We start from the raw sequence: 19,103 nt of genomic DNA, 5'->3' as shown, positions 1-19,103 counted from the left end.
ACCGCAATTGCTGGGATAACCCTGCTTTTTTGCAGGGCCAAATAATCCCGTACTAAAGGTGGGGTTAGCCCACTTTGCAAAAATGCTGTGTAAAAAGAAAGTGGGCTAAGCTTAACCCCGTACTATAGGTGGGGCTAAATGGCAATTTAGCCAGGGTATAAGTGAATAATGGGGGCAAATTCGGTTTCAAATAAGACTTTAATTGCTATTGTTTTTATCATCCATCATTTCTATCACCACACACTTTCCGAACTTTTTGCATTTTCATGGTTGAGCGAGCACATTCAAAAACCTGGGAATGAATACTCTTTATAATGCATAAATGCATCCTTTTCCTAACAATTTCTCAGGATCAGTTGAATTTATGGACAAATCAGTGGTGGATCCAGAATTTTGAAATGGGGAGGGGCCGAGTAATTGGGGGAACGACCAACATTTTCAAATTTTAACATGTTTTAACAAGTTGTATAGGGGATACTGCCATAAACCCCTATGATGATACGTCACAAAACATTGTGCTCACTCAACCATAAACATACGATATCAAAATTTTGTGTGAAGTGGCTAAATGATGGATAGTAAAACAGCATTAACACCATAAAATTCACCTAAAAACAAGCTTTGCCCAACTTTGTATTTACACGATCTGAAAAACGACTCTTGTGACTTTCAAAAATGGTCATTTTTAATTAAATCTTTGATTACGCATGCATGACTCGATTGATGAATCTCATTTTTCTCCAGGAGTTGCCTAACGAGTGTAGAAAACCACCTACGAAATTTCATATTTTAAAATTATTCCGTTCAAAAGTTACAGCAATTTGATTTAGGGGGGACTTACTTTTTTTGTTGTGTATAGATCCGTAAACTTTCAAAGTTGCGAGACATTTCAATAACTTAACCTTGGTTTAGATTTCAACGTTGATAACCGAGACATGGTAAAAGTTCACTGACCTCAATGACCTCTGACCTTAGTTATGTGACCTGAAACTCATGCAAGATGTTCAGTGTACTTCACTTCCCTGAAGCTCATGTTTCATGACCTACTGTAGGTTCATATACTTTCTAAGTTATGATGACATCAAAAACTTAACCTTGGTTAAGATTTCAATGTTGATGACACAGCAGTCGCCTACAGTTACTGTCAGAAAGAATAGCAGAACAGGGAAAAACCTTGCAAAGAATTTATGTTGTCAAGTGTGGACACTAGCTAGCCCAAAGGCTGGGGTTGGGCAGCCACATCCTTCCTCTAACAAGAGTGTCTCTAAGGCAAGCACATAATACGCCCGCCTGTAACGCGGAAAATTTAGTTATTGGTCAAGCAAGAAAAGTTGAAGGTTGCGACTTCACCTTTAACCTTCTGACCTCAAATTCAATAGAATTCCTGGGATCTTTGCTAGTATCATAGACACCAAAATTATATGAGCCTAGGTTAAGTCAAACTGAAGTTATCGCGTTTACAAGGACCGCAGAAGGGTAAGATGAAAACAGGTCACTGTGACCTTGACGTTTGACCTTTTGACCTCAAAATCAATAGCAGTTATAGCGTTTACAAGGAAAAGTAAACGGACAGACGGACACCGAGCGTGATACCATAATACGTCCCATAGGACGGGCGTATAAAAAGATGGTGCACGCCCTCATTCCTGGTTGCGTAGACCTGTATCGGCCGCACAGAAACGCTGCTAACACTGCGCCATGATGGCTAATGTCAAAGTAATGCATTATTTACATCTGGGATCAACGCTTGACATCACAATCTGTATATCATTATTCATCAACAAATCAGCTCCTAATAACATGGGTAGAATGACCGCTCAGAAGGCTCAGAAAGCACTGTTAGGGCGCCGTTAGGCGCGAGTGTTTTTAGGGGATTTGTGCGTAGTGATCTAGATTTAACTTAAGATTTAGTTATGAATATTTGCACATCCTACAAGTTTAAAATCTGGTCTAGGAAAGGGTAAAGGAATGTAATTTATTATTATATAGGCCTACAAAAATTTCCTTATCATTACATTTTAAACATGAAATGACAGCAAGTAGTTAATATATATTTACTAATTTAATTTCTAAAATATCGAATAAGCTTTAAAAAGATCAAGAAAAATAGCCTATCATGATATTACAATGGAGATTCTGTAACAAAAAAAAAATGCAATCCCACTTTTCATCAGTTTCTTTTGTTTGAAAATGCTCTTCACAGACTTCAGTCATCATAGCGTATTTGCCAATGATGATGATCATGCGATAAATTTCATCAGCTATTGTTCTTCTTTCTAATGTAGGGTCTATTCTTTACAAGGGGAACGCCTCTGGCAGTCTCGCCTGCATTACGCAATGCGATAAAGCAGCAGTGCTTCCTTTGAAAATAGCTAATGAATATCATTCACAGAAGAAAACACTAATATGATAATAAAATATTATGCCCATTGACCCAAAATGACCTTTGACCATGATCGTGTGACCTAAGACATGTGCAAAACAATCATTCATACTTGATTATCCCTATGTCGATGTTTCATGAGCTAGATCCATAAACTTCCTTAGTTATGATGCCAATTCAACACATACTCCCAACACGGCCAGAGTTCATTGACCTTTAAATGACCTTTGATCTTGGCCATGTTCCTGAAATGCATAAAGGGTATTCAGGGATACACTGCTGCTCATATGTCCAAGTTTCATGAACTAGATCCATAGACTTTTAAAGTTATGATGACAATTCTACAAATACCCCCAACATTACCAAAGTTTGTTGACCCTAAATGACCTTTGACCTTGTTCATGTGACCTGAAACTCGCACAGGATGTTCAAGGATACTTGATTGCTCTTAGGTCCATGTTTCATGAACTAGATCCATAAAATTTTAAAGTTATGATGACAATTCCTCAAATAACCCCATCATGGCCAAAGTTCGGTGACCCTAAGTGACCTTTGACCTTGGTCATGTGACCTGAAACTCGCACATGATATTCAAGGATACATGGTTGCTCTTATGTCCAAGTTTCATGAACTAGATCCATAATATTTCAAAGTTATGACAATTCCTCAAATAACCCCAACATGGCCAAAGTTCGGTGACCCTAAGTGACCTTTGACCTTGGTCATGTGACCTAAAACTCGCACATGATATTCAGGGATACATGGTTGCTCTAATGTCAAAGTTTCATGAACTAGATCTATAAAATTTCAAAGTTATGATGACAATTCCTCAAATAACCCCAATATGGCCAAAGTTCGGTGACCCTAAGTGACCTTTGACCATGGTCATGTGACCTGAAACTCGCACATAATATTCAGGGATACATAGTTGCTCTTATGTCTAAGTTTCATGAACTAGATCTATAAACTTTTAAAGTTATGATGACAATTCCTCAAATAACCCTAACATGGCCAAAGTTTGTTGACCGTAAGTGACCTTTGACCTTAATCATGAGACCTGAAACTCAGGCAGGATCTTCAGTGATACACTATTACCCTTATGTCTACGTTTTATGAACTAGGTCCATATACTTTGGAAGCTATGACAACATTTCAAAACTTAACCTTGGTTAAGATTTCGATATTGATTCCCCCAACATGGTCAAGGTTCATTGACCCTAAAGGACCTTTGACCTTGGTCATGTGACCCGAAACTCAGGCAGGATGTTCAGTAATACTTGATTACCCTTATGTCTAAGTTTCATGAACTAGGTCCATATAATTTCTAAGTTATGATGACATTTCAAAAACTTAACCTTGGTTAAGATTTCAATGTTGACGACGCAGCCGCCGCTGTCGAAAAAGCAGCGCCTATAGTCTCGCTCTGCTACATGTATGCAGGCGAGCCAAAAATGTCTTCAAACACTTTAAAAAATGATATTACTTGGAAGAAAAAATCTTGATGAAAAGGATCATATCTTGTATTACATTGTACATATTTCATTATTATTATTATTTTATTTGGCATTTCAAAAAACAAAGAATACAAACAGATCAGAGACAAGATCAATCAAAATTGTACATGATAGAGAAAATAAGACCTGGATGAGAGTTGGAGAGGCTGCCTGGGTATGGAACAGGCTAACTTAATAGCCATAACCCACAGGTCCTCCTCCCCAAACCTCCCAACCCCATCCAGGTCAGAACACTAGTGGTAAAAATAAAATGAAGATATTTAGAATCGGCAAAATACAATGGTCATACATGTGACTTGGTCACTTCAAGCCAACCCCCACAATACCTTCCCCAATCACATCATTATGTATCTACAAGCATTAGAATGATAAGCATCAAACATTTAAGCAATCGTAAATTTAAAAATATAAATATATAATACATCTATCATAAGTAATGGGATATAAGACGATAAGAATATAAACAAGTGGAATGCCTCTGGCCGTCTCACCTGCATCACGCGATTCAATATAGCAGCAGTGCTGATTTTGAAAACTACTATAACTCGCACAAGATGTTCAGTGATACTTGGTTACTCTTATTTCCACGTTTTATGAACTAGACCAATACACTTATAGAGATATGATGGCAATTCAACAAATACCCCCAACGTGGCCAAAGTTCTTTGACCTTACATGACCTTTGACCTTGATCATGTGACCTGAAACTCGCACAGGATGTTCAGTGATACTTGATTACTATTATGTCCAAGTTTTATGAACTAGACCAACACACTTTCAAATTTATGGCTGTAATTCAACAAATACCCCAATTTGGCCAAAGTTCATTGACCCTAAATGACCTTTGACCTTGATCATGTGACCTGAAACTTGCACAGGATGTTCAGTAATACTTGATTACTATTATGTCCAAGTTTCATGAATCAGATCCATAAACTTTCAAAGTTATGATGGTAATTCAACAGATACCCCCAATTCGGCCAAAGTTCATTGACCCTAAATGACCTTTGACCTTCGTCATGTGATGTGAAACTCATGCAGGATGTTCAGTGATACTTGATTAACCTTATGTATAAGTTTCATGAACTAGGTCCATATATTTTCTAAGTTATGATGACATTTCAAAAACTTAACCTTAGGTTAAAGGAGAATGAAACTCTTGGAGCAAGTTAGCTTTTGTGAAAGCAGAAAAATCAAAGAATAAGATCGACAAAACTTTGAGTAAAATAGGACTAGCAATAAAAGAGTTATGAGCATTTGAATGTCGAGATCACTAATGCTATGGAGATCCTCCTATTGGCAATGCGACCAAGATCTGTGATGTCACACACGTACAACTCTCCCATTCGGACACTGAAAATATACCCCAAAACATCTCTTTTTGCTCATTCTAATCATATGACAAACGATTCATCAATGATGTAATGTTGTGAAACCTCTGTACTTGTCATCTCATAAAGAAAACACCTAACCTTGTGATAGACTCTATAAAAGTGAGAATATAAGTGAAATAAGTACTAAAGTAATGAGGGAGTTGTACGTGTGTGATATCACAGATCTTGGTCGCATTGCCGATGGGAGGATCTACATGGCACTAGTGATCTCAATATTCAAATGCTCATAACTTTCTTATTATTCATTCAATCTTCCTCAAACTTTCAACAATATGTTTCTTTGATTTTTCTCTTTGATATGGATTCAGCTAGTTTCAAGGGTTTCGTTCTCCTTTAAGATTTTGATGTTGATTCCCCCAACATGGTCTAAGTTCATTGACCCTAAATGACCTTTGACCTTGGTCATGTGACATGAAACTCAGGCAGGATGTTCAGTAATACTTGATTAACCTTATGGCCAAGTTTCATGAACTAGGTCCATATACTTTCTAAGTTATGCTGTCATTTCAAAAACTTAACCTCAGGTTAAGATTTGGTGTTGACGCCGCCGCCGCCGTCGCCGCCGCCGTCGGAAAAGCGGCGCCTATAGTCTCACTCTGCTATGCAGGTGAGACAAAAACCATGTAAGAGTGATCAAATGACATAATATTGAGGTTGAAATAGGCCGGATTAGATTTAGTGTATAAATTATGAATAAACTTGCTCTTCAGTTGAAATTGGTCAATGAGGAAAATAATAAATTAAGCATCATAGAAGGAAGTATCATTATAAATCAGACATCTAATTATTAAAAAAACAGAAAGAATTTCACGACGTAGGAGGTTCAGAACTTTTGAGATGTTTCCAGATACAATTTCATCTTTGATATGTGAGGGCATACTTTCCCATATAATCGGAAATCTATGTATTGCAGTTTGGTGCAAACGTTCGGTTCTGGCTTTCATGTGGTGGAATAGGATTGTGTGTTCACTCTGGCGTGCTCGTACCGTTACATTGTCCTTGACCGCCTCACATGATACAATGTTATACAGGTTTTTGATTACAAATGACATCATAAGATACTTCTTTCTGGATTCAAGAGTAAACCAAGAAAGGGTCTGTAAGCGCTGTGGGTAAGGCATTTCCTGTTGCCTTTGTTTCAAGATTACTCGCGTTGCCCTTCGCTGAACTCGTTCCAGGGCTTCAGTATGTTTCCTTGTGAAAACATACCATGACGGGACCCCGTATTCCAGGATTGGCAACACAAGTGATTTGTACAGACAGAATAATGCCCGTTGTGACAAGCCATTACCTAATCTCGATATAAGACCTAGCATTCTATTTGCCCTTTTAATTAAATTATCAACCTGGTCATCCCAGGTCACACTAGAATTTAGGGTGACCCGGAGGTACTTGACAGAGTGTACTTGTTCTATCATTGTATCATCAATTGTGTACTCTGTTTGCCCGACATTTTTCTTAGGAGGGGCAATCCTAAAAGAACTTCAGTTTTTGTAGCATTAAGTTGCACTTTGTTTGATTCACACCAGTTAATTACACATGAAATGTCAGCTTGGAGTAGGGGAAGGCGGGGTAAGTTGAGCCACCACCCCCAGGCTAATAATGAATGAGTCAGACATTGTGGTGGTGTCATTTATTGATGACCCATTGCATAAACCTCAACCCCACCACATTGTTTTCAACTTTGAAACAAAAAGTAGTTTTTTAGAGGGAAAAATACAAATTCCAGCCAAAAAAGTAAAAAAGGGTGTGAAATAGATAAGTGCTTTTTACCCACAAACGTCTTTAAATATATTTTAGAAATAAGAACAATATTGTTAGTCCAGGTATTGATTCTCGCTCTTGTCAGAGTCTTTTACATGATGGATGCATAAGAAATGTGTGGATGTGAAAATATCACAAAAAGTTCGGACGGGGCTAATTTAAGCCAACCAACATGGGGCAAGTTGAGCCATGGTAACTCTTATATTAATATATAATAAAAAAATTTAAAAACATAAAAAGCCATTGATACGCAGGCAGAAAGGAGCAAATTCACATGACAGTTCTTTTACTTTTAGAAGATGTTGGTATTTATAGAGAATTAGCAAGTGAATATACTTTAAATGAAAAATTGACATCCTGGTTCTCCCGCATACATTTTGCACATAGTTTTTGTGGCTCAATTTACCCCAGACGGTGGCACAACTTACCCCACAGATGGGGCAAGTTGAGCCATTTGACATCAGTTTTTTCAAAGGTCACAACGATTTTCAGTGTGGGGATAGAAAGTTTTATATAGGTGAAAAATATTTTCCAAGAATAAAATTTAAAGGCAAGGTACTTATCTCTACAATATTACTAGTCATATCAATTCTAACATGCAAAATGTAAAAAGTGTCACAACTTTAATACCCCGCCTTCCCCTAATTGTTTATCGGACTCATTTCGTATTATACGGTGTAAGAGCGTGTCGTCCGCAAAGAGCACACATTGCGATTTTACTACATGAGTGATGTCATTAAAGAACAGATTGAATAATCTTGGCCCTAATAGACTTCCCTGAGGTATTCCTGAAGTAACTTTTGACCAGCATGATCGTGATCCCCGGAACTGAACGGTTTGCTCTCTCCCACAAACAAAAGATTTAATCCATTTCCACGTATCGCCCTGGATATTGTAGTTTTTTGATAATTTATTTAGTAGAAGACTATGCGGCATTCGGTCAAACGCCTTGCTAAAATCAAAGAAAATGGCATCGATTAAAGGAGTGGGCGATACATCCAGGGACGTTAACCAGTCATGGGTGATATCATGACGAAAAACCTCCATTTGAGAACACTATACCCCAGTTTCCCTTGCAATAAATTCTCTTCTCCAAGTACGACAAACCCTACTGCCCCAAGCATGCAATGTAAGTATCAAAACACCTGTTTCTTGACCTCGGTCCGAAGATAACACAACAGCCCGGCATATACAGTCACAGCAGGGGGCCACACACGATGGGATGCATGCGCAGCGCTGAGTGCGGACCCGGTAAGCAAGCCGTCATTTCTATTCGCTTACTTTCCTTATTTCGAGGTCGATTTTCTTCGTTCGAAATTAAAAATGGACTAACATTGAATTTCTGAATACAATATGCCTTTGAAAACGTGATTAAATATCGAATACAATAATTTCATTCAGAAGGTCCTACTACAGGCAGAGAAGTCTTACGTAATAGCACAGCTGTTGTTTATCATTTCGTCCTTGGCTCAACGCTCATAATCTGGCCTGTGGAGGTGAAATTGAGACAGCGGGGATTACCTGGGCAAGCAGGGTTGATCAGGCGGGTGTTTCATCAAGCTGTTCGTAAGTTAAGAGCGACTGGTGATCCTGTCTTGCGGTAAATGGTACACACCATTGGCGATAATCACCAGTCGCTCTTTAAGTCGCTCTTAACTTACGAACAGCTTTATGAAACGGCCCCTGGGCTTGGAAATGATGTTTTAGATTTTCAAATGCAAAATGGGGTGAAATACCGCAGTTTGCAATCTGAACTGCGGTAAATTCTCAAACGGGGGTTTGACGTAATGTGAAGTAATTGGGCAACACATGACCTTTTGGGAGTGAAACCAAGTTGTTTTGGAGAGAGCAAACCATATGAATCGACATGTGACACTATTGATCTGTCAATAAAAGTTTCCATCATCTTACAAATAATTGAGGTGAGTGCAACCGGACGATAATTATGATAATCAGAGGGATTACCAGACTTATGAACTGGAATGACAATGGACTGTTTCCATTGAATGGGAAGTTGACCTAGTGAAAATGAAATTCTGAACATATGCTGTAATACCACTGATATCGGTTTTTTAACTTTCTTGAGTACAACAGCCGTGATCCCATCGATACCTGGAGATTTGTTCAATGATAGGTTGTCAATAAGCTTCATTCTTTCACTTGCAGGGAAATCAAGGGTACTCATTGAATCAATAGGGAAACTACATACACTCGGTAATTCTGGAACATTGTCAGAATCGCATGGACTAAACACTGAAACAAAATAATCAGAGAAACAATTGGCAATCTCCTCAGGCTTGTTCAATACTCTGTCATTACGACTAGAAATTATTGGTGGAGTTGGGTTGCGTCTCAGCGAGCGCATGTATCCAAAGAATCGTTTTCTGTTATCTCGCATGGAGAAAAGCCCATTTAAATAATTCCAATAAGATTTGTTAGATTCATGCTTGGCGAGATTGTGAACTGCTTTGTACTTAGCCCACCATTCATTCCTTACACCCTCTTCATCATTCACATGCGATTTGGCAATAGTGAAAAGCTTCTTAGCTTTATTAGTTAGCCGTTTGATTTCTGGGGTTATCCAAGGGCAAAATCTTTTATTTTGGATTTTATGCGGTATACAGTCATTAATAGCAACCTGATATAAGTCCAAAAAACCTTCCCAGCTTTCATTAACATCATTGTCATTCATGAATAGGTCCCAGGGAGCAAGCCTAAGAAGATTGTTAAGATGTTCGTAGTCCCCCTTTTGGTAACACAAAAACTTCTGAATAATTGACTTTGGTAATTGAGGTGTACAAGCATGAAATCTAATCAATATTGCATGGTGATCACTAATGACACAGTTTGAAGTGACATCAATACTTTGAAGGAGTTCAGGACGATTAGCGAAAACAAGATCAATTATTGAACCTTTACTTGGGTCATCTAGCTGTGGTCTAGTTATATCGGTTACACATTGGGTCATATTCATTGTTTCAAATATCTGAAGCAGTCTATCCCTATTTCTACAGTTCTCATCTTTCCAGTTTACATTAAAGTCCCCTACAAAGACAATACCTTGATATTTCCTACTTTGGGCCAGCATACTATCTACCACCCTTTCAAGATTATCAAAAAATTCAGCCTTGGAGTTTGGTGGTCTGTAGATTGAGCAAATAATCCACTTAACCTTCTTCTTTAGAGTTATTTCACAAATAACCATTTCTATATCCGGAGACTCAATGTCCAGTAGACGCTTTGGAAGGAGACGAGATCGAGCCGAAAGGAGAACACCTCCCCCTCTTTGGTTATTCCTATCATTACGGAAAATGCAATAGTCATCAGGAAATCCTAACTCACTAGAATTGTATTCATCATCTAGCCAGGTTTCACTTATTGAAATAACATCAGTTGGGTTAGTTTGCAAGTAAGATTGCAAGGAGACAGTCTTATGCCTAATACTTCTGGCATTAAAGGACAGTAGAGCAATATTCGACTGTGCTTTTTTCCTACTGGGGACGGGGTGATTGTTTAGGTTACATTGTTGATAATGAGAAGGGGTTACAGGATATAGATGAATGTCCGGCGAAGAAGCATCTTGAGCGGTTTGAGAGCCATCGACGGGAGGATCGGGTTGTAACATACATTTCATTGCGGAAATAAAATAACAATAACAAGAGATTAATATCCATGCTGACTTTTTCCAATGAGGCGTTGCGATATTTGGCCTCTCCGCTGCAACTGATAGATGGCGCTCACCATATCCATCAAATTCCGTAAGGTTGCGTTGCTCCATGATTTAATGAATAATTCTCCTGGCTATGTTCTTTTGGTTATTTGGGTACGATATGGTTTTTTTTATTATTCAATGTGTCTGTATGTTATGTGAATTTGTGTAGGAAAGTTTAATTGAAGTTGAATTCCCATTGCCTCAAGTAATTATTAGATTAAGAAAAAATTCTGGTTTAGTATGCTGCACTAACATAAAGGAAGGTTGGACAGGACAGGTTGGAATATACATGTATACACATGATGCACAGAAGGCAATTCACCGATAGTACCCTGATTGTAAAATAACCCTAATTCAAATTAAACTACACTTTCTTCATCAATACTTACCTAATGCTTGTATGGATGTTATTATTCTACATGCAACTCTGTACACTTCTATGACACCTGCAAGGAGATATAAAAACCACATCTAATGATGACAAGCCTCTCAGGACGATAAAACTCCTTAAAAAGGGTTAAATAGTAACAAATCATCTCTTAGAATTAGGTTGATAAACCGCCTAAAAGGTTAACTATCAATAAATTATTTATTAGGATGACAAGCCCCCTTAAAGGGTTACTATTTCGGAATCATCTTAGAAGGGTTTAATGACTAGCAAACAAATCATATCTTACGATGAGAAACCTCCTTAACCCTAAAAGTATTAAGCTCTTTGAGATATATTGAGGACTTGGAGGGGGGCATGATGACCAGATTTGTGATCTAGATATATCCGATTTAGGACGACGTTCCAGAACCACATTTGGTTCCTCCCAGAGCTCGAGGGGCCGCCCAAGGTGGCCACTTCCATTGATGAGTGGATACCAGGCGCGACCACATGTAAAAAGGGATTTCTTTTCAAGAGTAGGCACGTTACGTATATGTTACGTTATAAGGGTGTCAAAAATGACATTTAAAATACTGAAAAAAGGGATATATTTCGTTAGGAAAGCTACATATTTTCGGTCAAATTTCCAATACTTATTAAGGGATGTATTTTTCATAATCTGGAAAAGGCTTGCTTCCCATGTTTAGGGTGCTTTTCGAAACCCCACGGTCGCGCCTGGTATCCATTCGTCAATGGAACTGGTCCCCCCAGGAATTTGAATCTAATCCCCCCATTTTGGGGGAAAGAAAAAAATAATGCCCATCACAATGTGTGCTAGATTGCTTATCGTTTGTGTAGGAGAGAGCAAAAGAAAAAACCCAGCAAATTTGGATGGTTTTCAGACAGATAGGCCTATTGCAGATGCTGTGTACATATCAACGCATGCTCGGCTAGAGAGGTGATCTGACCCATGGAATCCTCCCAAATACTGAAACTTATCACGGGCAGGGACAGTGTCCAAGAACAGTGAATTGGGGCATTGGCGGCGGAGGGGGGGGGGTCCACCTTAAATTTTGGGATGGACAGGAAAAAATTGGACAAGCAAGCAAGCAAGCAAAAAAATAAAAATAAATAAGGGGGGGAGGTCCGTCCCCCCACCTCAAATTTAGGGGGGGGGGGGGGAGAAGGACCAAGTGGCTTCTTACCTTGTTGTGATCGATGACTTTGAAGTCAAGGTTTGAAAAACTAACGGTAGTTAGTTGTTGTGTTTCTAATAGAACGCTGGACCAAAAGCTTTGAGTCTCTGTATTTTGGTTGTTCCGCTGAACCGCGTTGGCTCCATTCACCAATACATAGACTGAAGAGTTGTTGGCCCATACATAAAGACAACGTATCAGCTAACCCAGGGAGCTCCGGCCCGAAGCGGGCCGGAGCTCCCTGGGTTACGTATCAGCATGCAGCAGTAACGTTAGATCTAACATTCGGCGGAAACCCGATTTTCGGATCGTTTTTGGTACATATATATGAAATTCAGAAACATCGTGTACCTTAGACCGCAGTTACCGCTAATTCCTTTCAAATGATGATCAAAACTTAGTCATCCTCGATCCTTTCGTTGGTCATAGTAAGTTGCCATCTTGGATGACGTCATCATCTTTACAGATGTATTTACCAGTCGCTATTATATCGCGATTCGTGCCGCTGCTTTGCGCTTGTCTATGTGCGTGCGTTCGGAACTTGTCGCTCGCATTGATTGGCCAGGATATGGAGAATTCCAATCGGAAAGCCTTGATAAAAGCATAACTCAATGAACGTAGTGGGCAGTGCGCGCGTTTATAAATTATGTACTGTATAAAAGCAAATATCTCATAGAAATATCTCTCACTTGGTCGATCGACATGCATCGCAATCGAGAGAGAGAGGGAGGGAAAGGAGGACTTTCCGACTTTTTTTAATACACAGAAAACAGGAAAAGTCGGAAATACGGAAATAAGATGGACAACAGGGAAAAAGATGGAATTCCGTTTAAAGACGGAAAAGTGGCATCCCTGTATCCATGTCATAATCTACCATGTAGGCCCAGCATTTCGAATATCTCCAACTAGCAGCCATAGTAGAGGCCCGCCGTCGGCTCAGGCAGGCATACGCTGATGACCAGTCGTACATATTGGAAAGGCATGTCATACATCTTAGAAAGGCATGCTTGGTGTCGCACGAAAGAATTTTGCACGCGAAAAGCAGATCTATATGGGCTGTAACACATAGCTTAGCAATGATTATAGAAGTTTTCTACGTTTGATTCTATTGACTATAATGTACAATCAATCTTAAAAATTGAGTGTATGATTAATTGTTAACTTTTGTGTTACCGGACCCTAATGATGCGTCCCTGAAGTTAGCAAAAACTCGCTATATTGTGATAATTCTACAACACAAACTTTTTTGACAGCGCCGTTTACCAACTCTTTTCTTTCAAGTCTCGCGCTACTCTTGAGACAAAATTTGTGTCGCATGGGTAAAAGGTTTAATAATGAAACTAAAACTTGATGAAGTACCACTGTTATTACCTGTTAAATAATCAACCCCTGCAGATGATCCAATAACTTCACTACAAACTGATGAAGTACTTATGTTATTGAAGATCGAGTTTGCTTTACTCATCACTTCATAACACTTGATGAGACACTTCTCCCATTCAGATGAATGGCGTCCTTCATTCTGCACAAAAGAAAATACAAGTGTTACCCACAGGTTCTAATGGCGGACGTCATAATACCAAAAAATGCAACAGTAGGGGGAAGGTAGTTATTTTTCAGGGCTTAAAACAAAATATAATTTTCATATCATTTCTTTGTCAATTGTGACATTAGTGCAATTGTGATATTGCATTGATTGCATACTGGAAGTTTGGTAGAGGGTTTCAACCAGCACCGACCAACAAATTAATAGATTATATAATAAATGCTAGTGGATATAATATAAACTTCTAAAAAAAAGTTTGGAAATATGACTTTGATTGATAATCCCTCCTCAGTTTTAGTGAATATTAATGTGTGATTGATATGATACCAATGAATAGATCATTTAATTTTCTTTAGAATGATACCCTACATGATATTATTATGGTTCACATGGAGATGCAGTGCCTTGAAATGTGGGGCAAGGTCAAAATTCAAAAGTTGCAAAATGACGCAATATTGAAAGTCACTGTTCTTTTATCCGTAGTGATGAGTGAGTTTGTCAGCGGTTTCTTTTGTTTTCATGCACCTTAACATCAATATTAACATGGAATCAAATGCACCTCTGCACAAGCAAACATAACAAACAATCATGCATGGGTATTACAAACCACGACTCAAACCATGGTATCTCACAGAATCATCACTACATAAACCACAACAAAACATACAAATTGAAGAAGCAGGGGCTTGATTTAAATGGATTTTATCTGTATCGACACAGACAAAAGAAATCATGACTATTTCTGCTCATTTGCAGCTTTTCAATTCAGACCTCATCCAACACTTTTGAATCCTGCTGTTTCGTGATGGCATGATCATAACAAGCATGGTATCATTTTAAAGAGAATTAAATTACCTTTTTAATGATATCAAATATGCTTTGTGTAAAATCTGGAGTTGGGAGAAACTAATGGCCAAATTCAGATTTCTTTTTTGAGGGGTTTATATAGTTTTAACAAAAATTAAAATGTTCACATGAGGGCCTTAAAATCATACTTGAAATTTGCCAAAAACAACAAATTTCTGATATTGGTTATCTCCACAGGAGTTAGAAAGATGTTGATGAAAATTACTTACAGAAGAATCACCAGCAACTTGAGAGTATCTATCTCCAAAGAATGATGTTTCACTCTGTACAGAAGCAGAGGGAGGGGGACCACTTGATGAAGATAATCCTCCAGAATCATCTGTAGAGAGACATAGAAAAATGAACTGTAAAGGTAAAGTTCTATTCTTAGGACATAGTCATGTCATTTGTATATAATCAACGACTACTTGTAACAAATTTTACTATTTTTATTGAGAGAGAAAATAAAATTAATTTGATATGTATGAAAAAGAGGGGGCATAAGTGGAAATAGACATTTCTATTGGCATGCATTTCCATGTCCAATTCTTTTATTACAGGACTTTTGAATGTACACAAATCAATCGAGTAAATTCTAGACCAAGCATTACAAAATTGACAGATGGTATTTGGTTACTTTTGTATGATTGGAAAGAAAGCATAAATGAATAGACTGAAGCAGAAACTAGTGAACTGAAGGCCTCTCAAAGGGACCTTGCAATGAGGAGCCTTACCAATGTGCACTAGCGCACCAAGTGGAAAACCAAACCAATTTAGCAGAATCGGAGACCCTGCTCTACTGACTGAACTATCACGCCTCCAGATGATTTGGAAAGAAATAAGCATTTGGTTCCTCGTAAATAATGAATTTTTTCAAACTAAAAATGATATCCAAAATTTTTGAATGGTTCAATTTTTATATTTATGTTACTTGTCATTACTTTACAAATTGTATATTGTTTTATGCCGAAAATTGAATTATTTTATGAAAACTGAATCGCACAATTTTCAAAAATTGATGCAGTAGACTATAAGAAACTAGATAACATACCTTTAGCACAAGGAGCCTGTTCAGATGTACTGGCTGCAGTAAAATCACCAAATGATTCAACCCTCTCTCTTGGCTCATTAGTAATCCCTTTAGCATTGCTTTCCATGGTCAGATCTAGGTCATAGTTTTTCAAATCTAATTGATTGATGGACCCAATTGGAAAAGATTTATTTGTGGTGCTACTTGGAGTGTCAAGAGTGAGTTCCAATTCATGTGGAGTTGTCTGGGGAAGGTCATTAATGTTTAAATCATCTAATTCTAATTCTGCTTTATGGGATACTTTTACATTCTCTACAGTAGTAAACTGTGTTTCATAATAGTCAGCCCCTGTACCATCTATGCCTGGAGAAGTAACAACATCATCAAACGGATCCACAGCTGAAAGATCTCTGAGCGCATTGAAACGATCATCACCTGGAGTATCTTCACTAGGAGAGGATGATGTCATGGGAGGAGGGGTAAGACGGAACAAAGTAATTCCAGAGTTTGATGGCACCACAGAAGTTTTACTTGATGATCCTGATGCAGAAGAGGTTGGTGCATGAGGTTTCAAACTTGCCTGAAAATCTCCAAAGAAAGACTCTTCCACTTCATCATCTTTATCCACTAAAAAGGAGTGCAGTCCAGCCAATGAGCTATATTTATCAGTGACCACTTCATCATTTTGGTTTTTTACATCTTTATTTGAATCATTGGACCTTGTACTAAAAAAGCCTTCAAATTCCTCTTCATGGGGACTAGATGTTGTAATATCTCTATCTTGCTTTGCTGTTTCTGCCCAGTCAGACCCTTCTTTTGGAGGAGAAAATGCAGCAAAACCAAGGTTTTGCTGATGATGATGTTCAGTCACTGAAAAAGAACTTCCTTGATTTCCAGGAATATTCATGCTTGCTGTGTCAGACAATGATACAGGAAGGACACCTGCTTGTTGGAAATCTGCGAACTCACCCTCCTCATTTCCTGCTACACCAATGGCAGGCTGGCTTGTAGTTAGTGGGTCTGAATCAAAGAGACTACTTCCCATATCACGCAGAGCTGCATAGCGATCATTCAATCCTTGCAGATTTGATTCTGAAGCAGAATGCTTGAACTGTTGTCCAGCAAATGATCCCCATTCGTCCTTTCCTTTTAGACCAAGCGAAGGGATTGGGGCCTCACCACCAGCTGCCTTAAAATCTCCAAAGTCATCATTTCCTGTCCTCAGCTTCTCTTCTGATCCACACAGTCTCACTGCATTGCTTCCTGGTTTAGTTTTGTGTGGTGGAGGTGCTATTGCAGTAAAGGTACTAGAAGACATTCCTTTTGGTGGGACTAAGACTGGTACATGACTAGCTCCTGCAGAATGTTTTACTTGACCAACAGGACTGGCCGATGACTTGAGACCATGCCCAGGAGGGAATGGTACCGGAGACGGATCCAGCTCTGATTCAGCAGGTCCACTATCAGAAGGAGCAGACTTGAAGTCATCAAAAGACTCATCATCATCTTCCGTTGGTGTATGATCTGTGAGGTAACGGAAGATATACAAAAAATTGAAATGTCTGTCAATCTCTAAATAATCTACATTATATTCATGATATATAATGCAACAGAAACTATATTAATATTAATCAATGTCTTAAAGCATCATTGAAATCACTTATATAGAAGGGATAACACACACACAAATTTATATACATTAAAATACTTTAGAATATAACATAAAAGTAAAGGTTAATTTAGATCTGGTACATTGAAATAAACTGAACTTTGTGGAATCATGAAATCTTAGTTGAAAACTGATAATTCTGCCAATACCCAACATTTTATGGAATTCCATGCTTCTTTTGCACATTTCTCTGCAACTACACTTGGGTGGTCATTTGATAGGATTCTGTTCAAACTTATTTTGAGATTGTTATCACAACTGGCATTTATCTTGAAGTGCGACTCTAAGTCACACTTAAACACCCTCCCCCGGGTTATTTCATCAGTGATTTTATGAACCAGCTAAAACCTTGGCTGATCTCCAAAATATGGTTTCCAGATAATCATGTTCAAAGTTTGGAGGTTTCTCCAACTCTAATAATTAACTCTGTGTTAGAAAGATCCAGATCAATTATTTATACAAATTTAAAGCTTTCATTCTGTTTTTTTATAATATGCAAAATTTTGTTCGCACTTTGAACTTAGTTTTTCAATAATTGAAATGAAGTGCAGGTTTGCATTTCAGAAACTGTATATTTTTACTAAAAGAGGTAAAAGTCACTTCGTATAATCACACATACCATGCGCATTGTTATTTAGCAACACAAACCACGTTTTGAGCCAGTTCATAAAATCATCCAATGCCATGCACATGTATTTTTGAGCGGCAAAAACCACATACATACACCGCATACACACAACATGTAGGTCGGATCTTTGACCTCTGCGAGCCATGCCAGTCTTTATAGTACACAAAGAATGCTTTATGTCACTGCGTAAAAATCAAAGGAAGGGTTTAAGCCGGTATGTAAGACAATTAAATAGGCTCTTATTCTTTAAAATATCGCAAATTTTGATCTGAAATTTTGTAATTCAAGGGCTTTCAGAATGCACAAAAAAAATAAATCTAAAAATTTGACCAAAAAATTAGGTTTGAGTCGGTTTGTAAAATCACTGCCTACGATTTATGGATATGTTGCCAAACAAAGCAATATACTTAATGCAAGCAGTGGAGTTCTGGCCTATGAAGCTGCACAAAACTTAATTTGCTGTAGTCTGTCTATATCTAGCCTCTTGTCGAGGCCCTGGCGGCTGCTTCCCGAGCGAAGCAAGGGATTTCTTAATTCGCGAAGCGATTTAGGCCTGGTGAGCGCAGCGAGCCAGGGCCTCTTGACATCTGAGCTGAATTATATATTCATGAGGAACATCTTCCTAATGAATATACATGAGTCATGAATATTACCAGTCACCTAGTAAACCATGTCAAAGCTTTTTTGTCCGGGGTTCAGAATACTAGAAGTCCACTATTCTGCAGGGGATTCATTTAATTGCGGGACACTAAAGGGGATATAACCAGCAAAATGCTACAAGTAGTGGTACTAATACTACTACTAGTACTAGCCGTAACAGACCCATCACCGCCCCAAAACTTCCCGGGAGATCGGCCTGGTCAGACTCGAGTCAGGGGGAAGCACCACTAACTGAACAACTCGACTCCAGCATTCCCTCACTGCACCGCGGAGATCGATAATCAACGCATAGTGGAATCGCATGAAAGATTACATTTTTTCAAAATCCTGTGGGTAGATTTACAAAAACATCTCGTCCTTTCAGTGCAGATTTAATTTCATCGACTTGCAA

At 38.4% G+C, this 19,103-nt stretch overlaps 1 protein-coding gene across 1 annotated transcript; it reads right to left on the bottom strand.

Annotated features, from left to right (window-relative positions):
* Positions 1-10,903: 10,903 nt before the first annotated feature.
* On the bottom strand, positions 10,904-18,197 carry LOC129253707 (synergin gamma-like). Its single transcript, XM_064095889.1, has 5 exons — positions 18,158-18,197; positions 15,777-17,279; positions 14,956-15,065; positions 13,705-13,855; positions 10,904-11,213 (listed from the first exon to the last, which is right to left on the bottom strand). Exons 1-5 carry the CDS (start codon positions 18,195-18,197, stop codon positions 11,146-11,148), a joined length of 1,872 nt encoding a protein of 623 aa, XP_063951959.1. The 3' UTR covers positions 10,904-11,145.
* Positions 18,198-19,103: the final 906 nt, after the last annotated feature.

This window comes from Lytechinus pictus, chromosome 2 (assembly GCF_037042905.1).
Source record: "Lytechinus pictus isolate F3 Inbred chromosome 2, Lp3.0, whole genome shotgun sequence".
NCBI lineage: Eukaryota > Metazoa > Echinodermata > Echinoidea > Temnopleuroida > Toxopneustidae > Lytechinus > Lytechinus pictus.
The sequence above is the reverse complement of the archived record's forward strand: the minus strand, read 5'-3'. Positions and strand labels throughout refer to the sequence as shown.

Excerpts from the sequence above, each read along its gene's own strand:
- LOC129253707 (XM_064095889.1), bottom strand. The coding sequence starts at position 18,197 with ATGGCTCGCAGAGGTCAAAGATCCGACCTACATGTTGTGT. Across the intron at positions 17,280-18,157 it reads ATCCGACCTACATGTTGTGT|ATCATACACCAACGGAAGAT; the intron begins GTATGCGGTGTA and ends GTTACCTCACAG. Across the intron at positions 11,214-13,704 it reads AGGGGTTGATTATTTAACAG|GTGTCATAGAAGTGTACAGA; the intron begins GTAATAACAGTG and ends ATCTCCTTGCAG.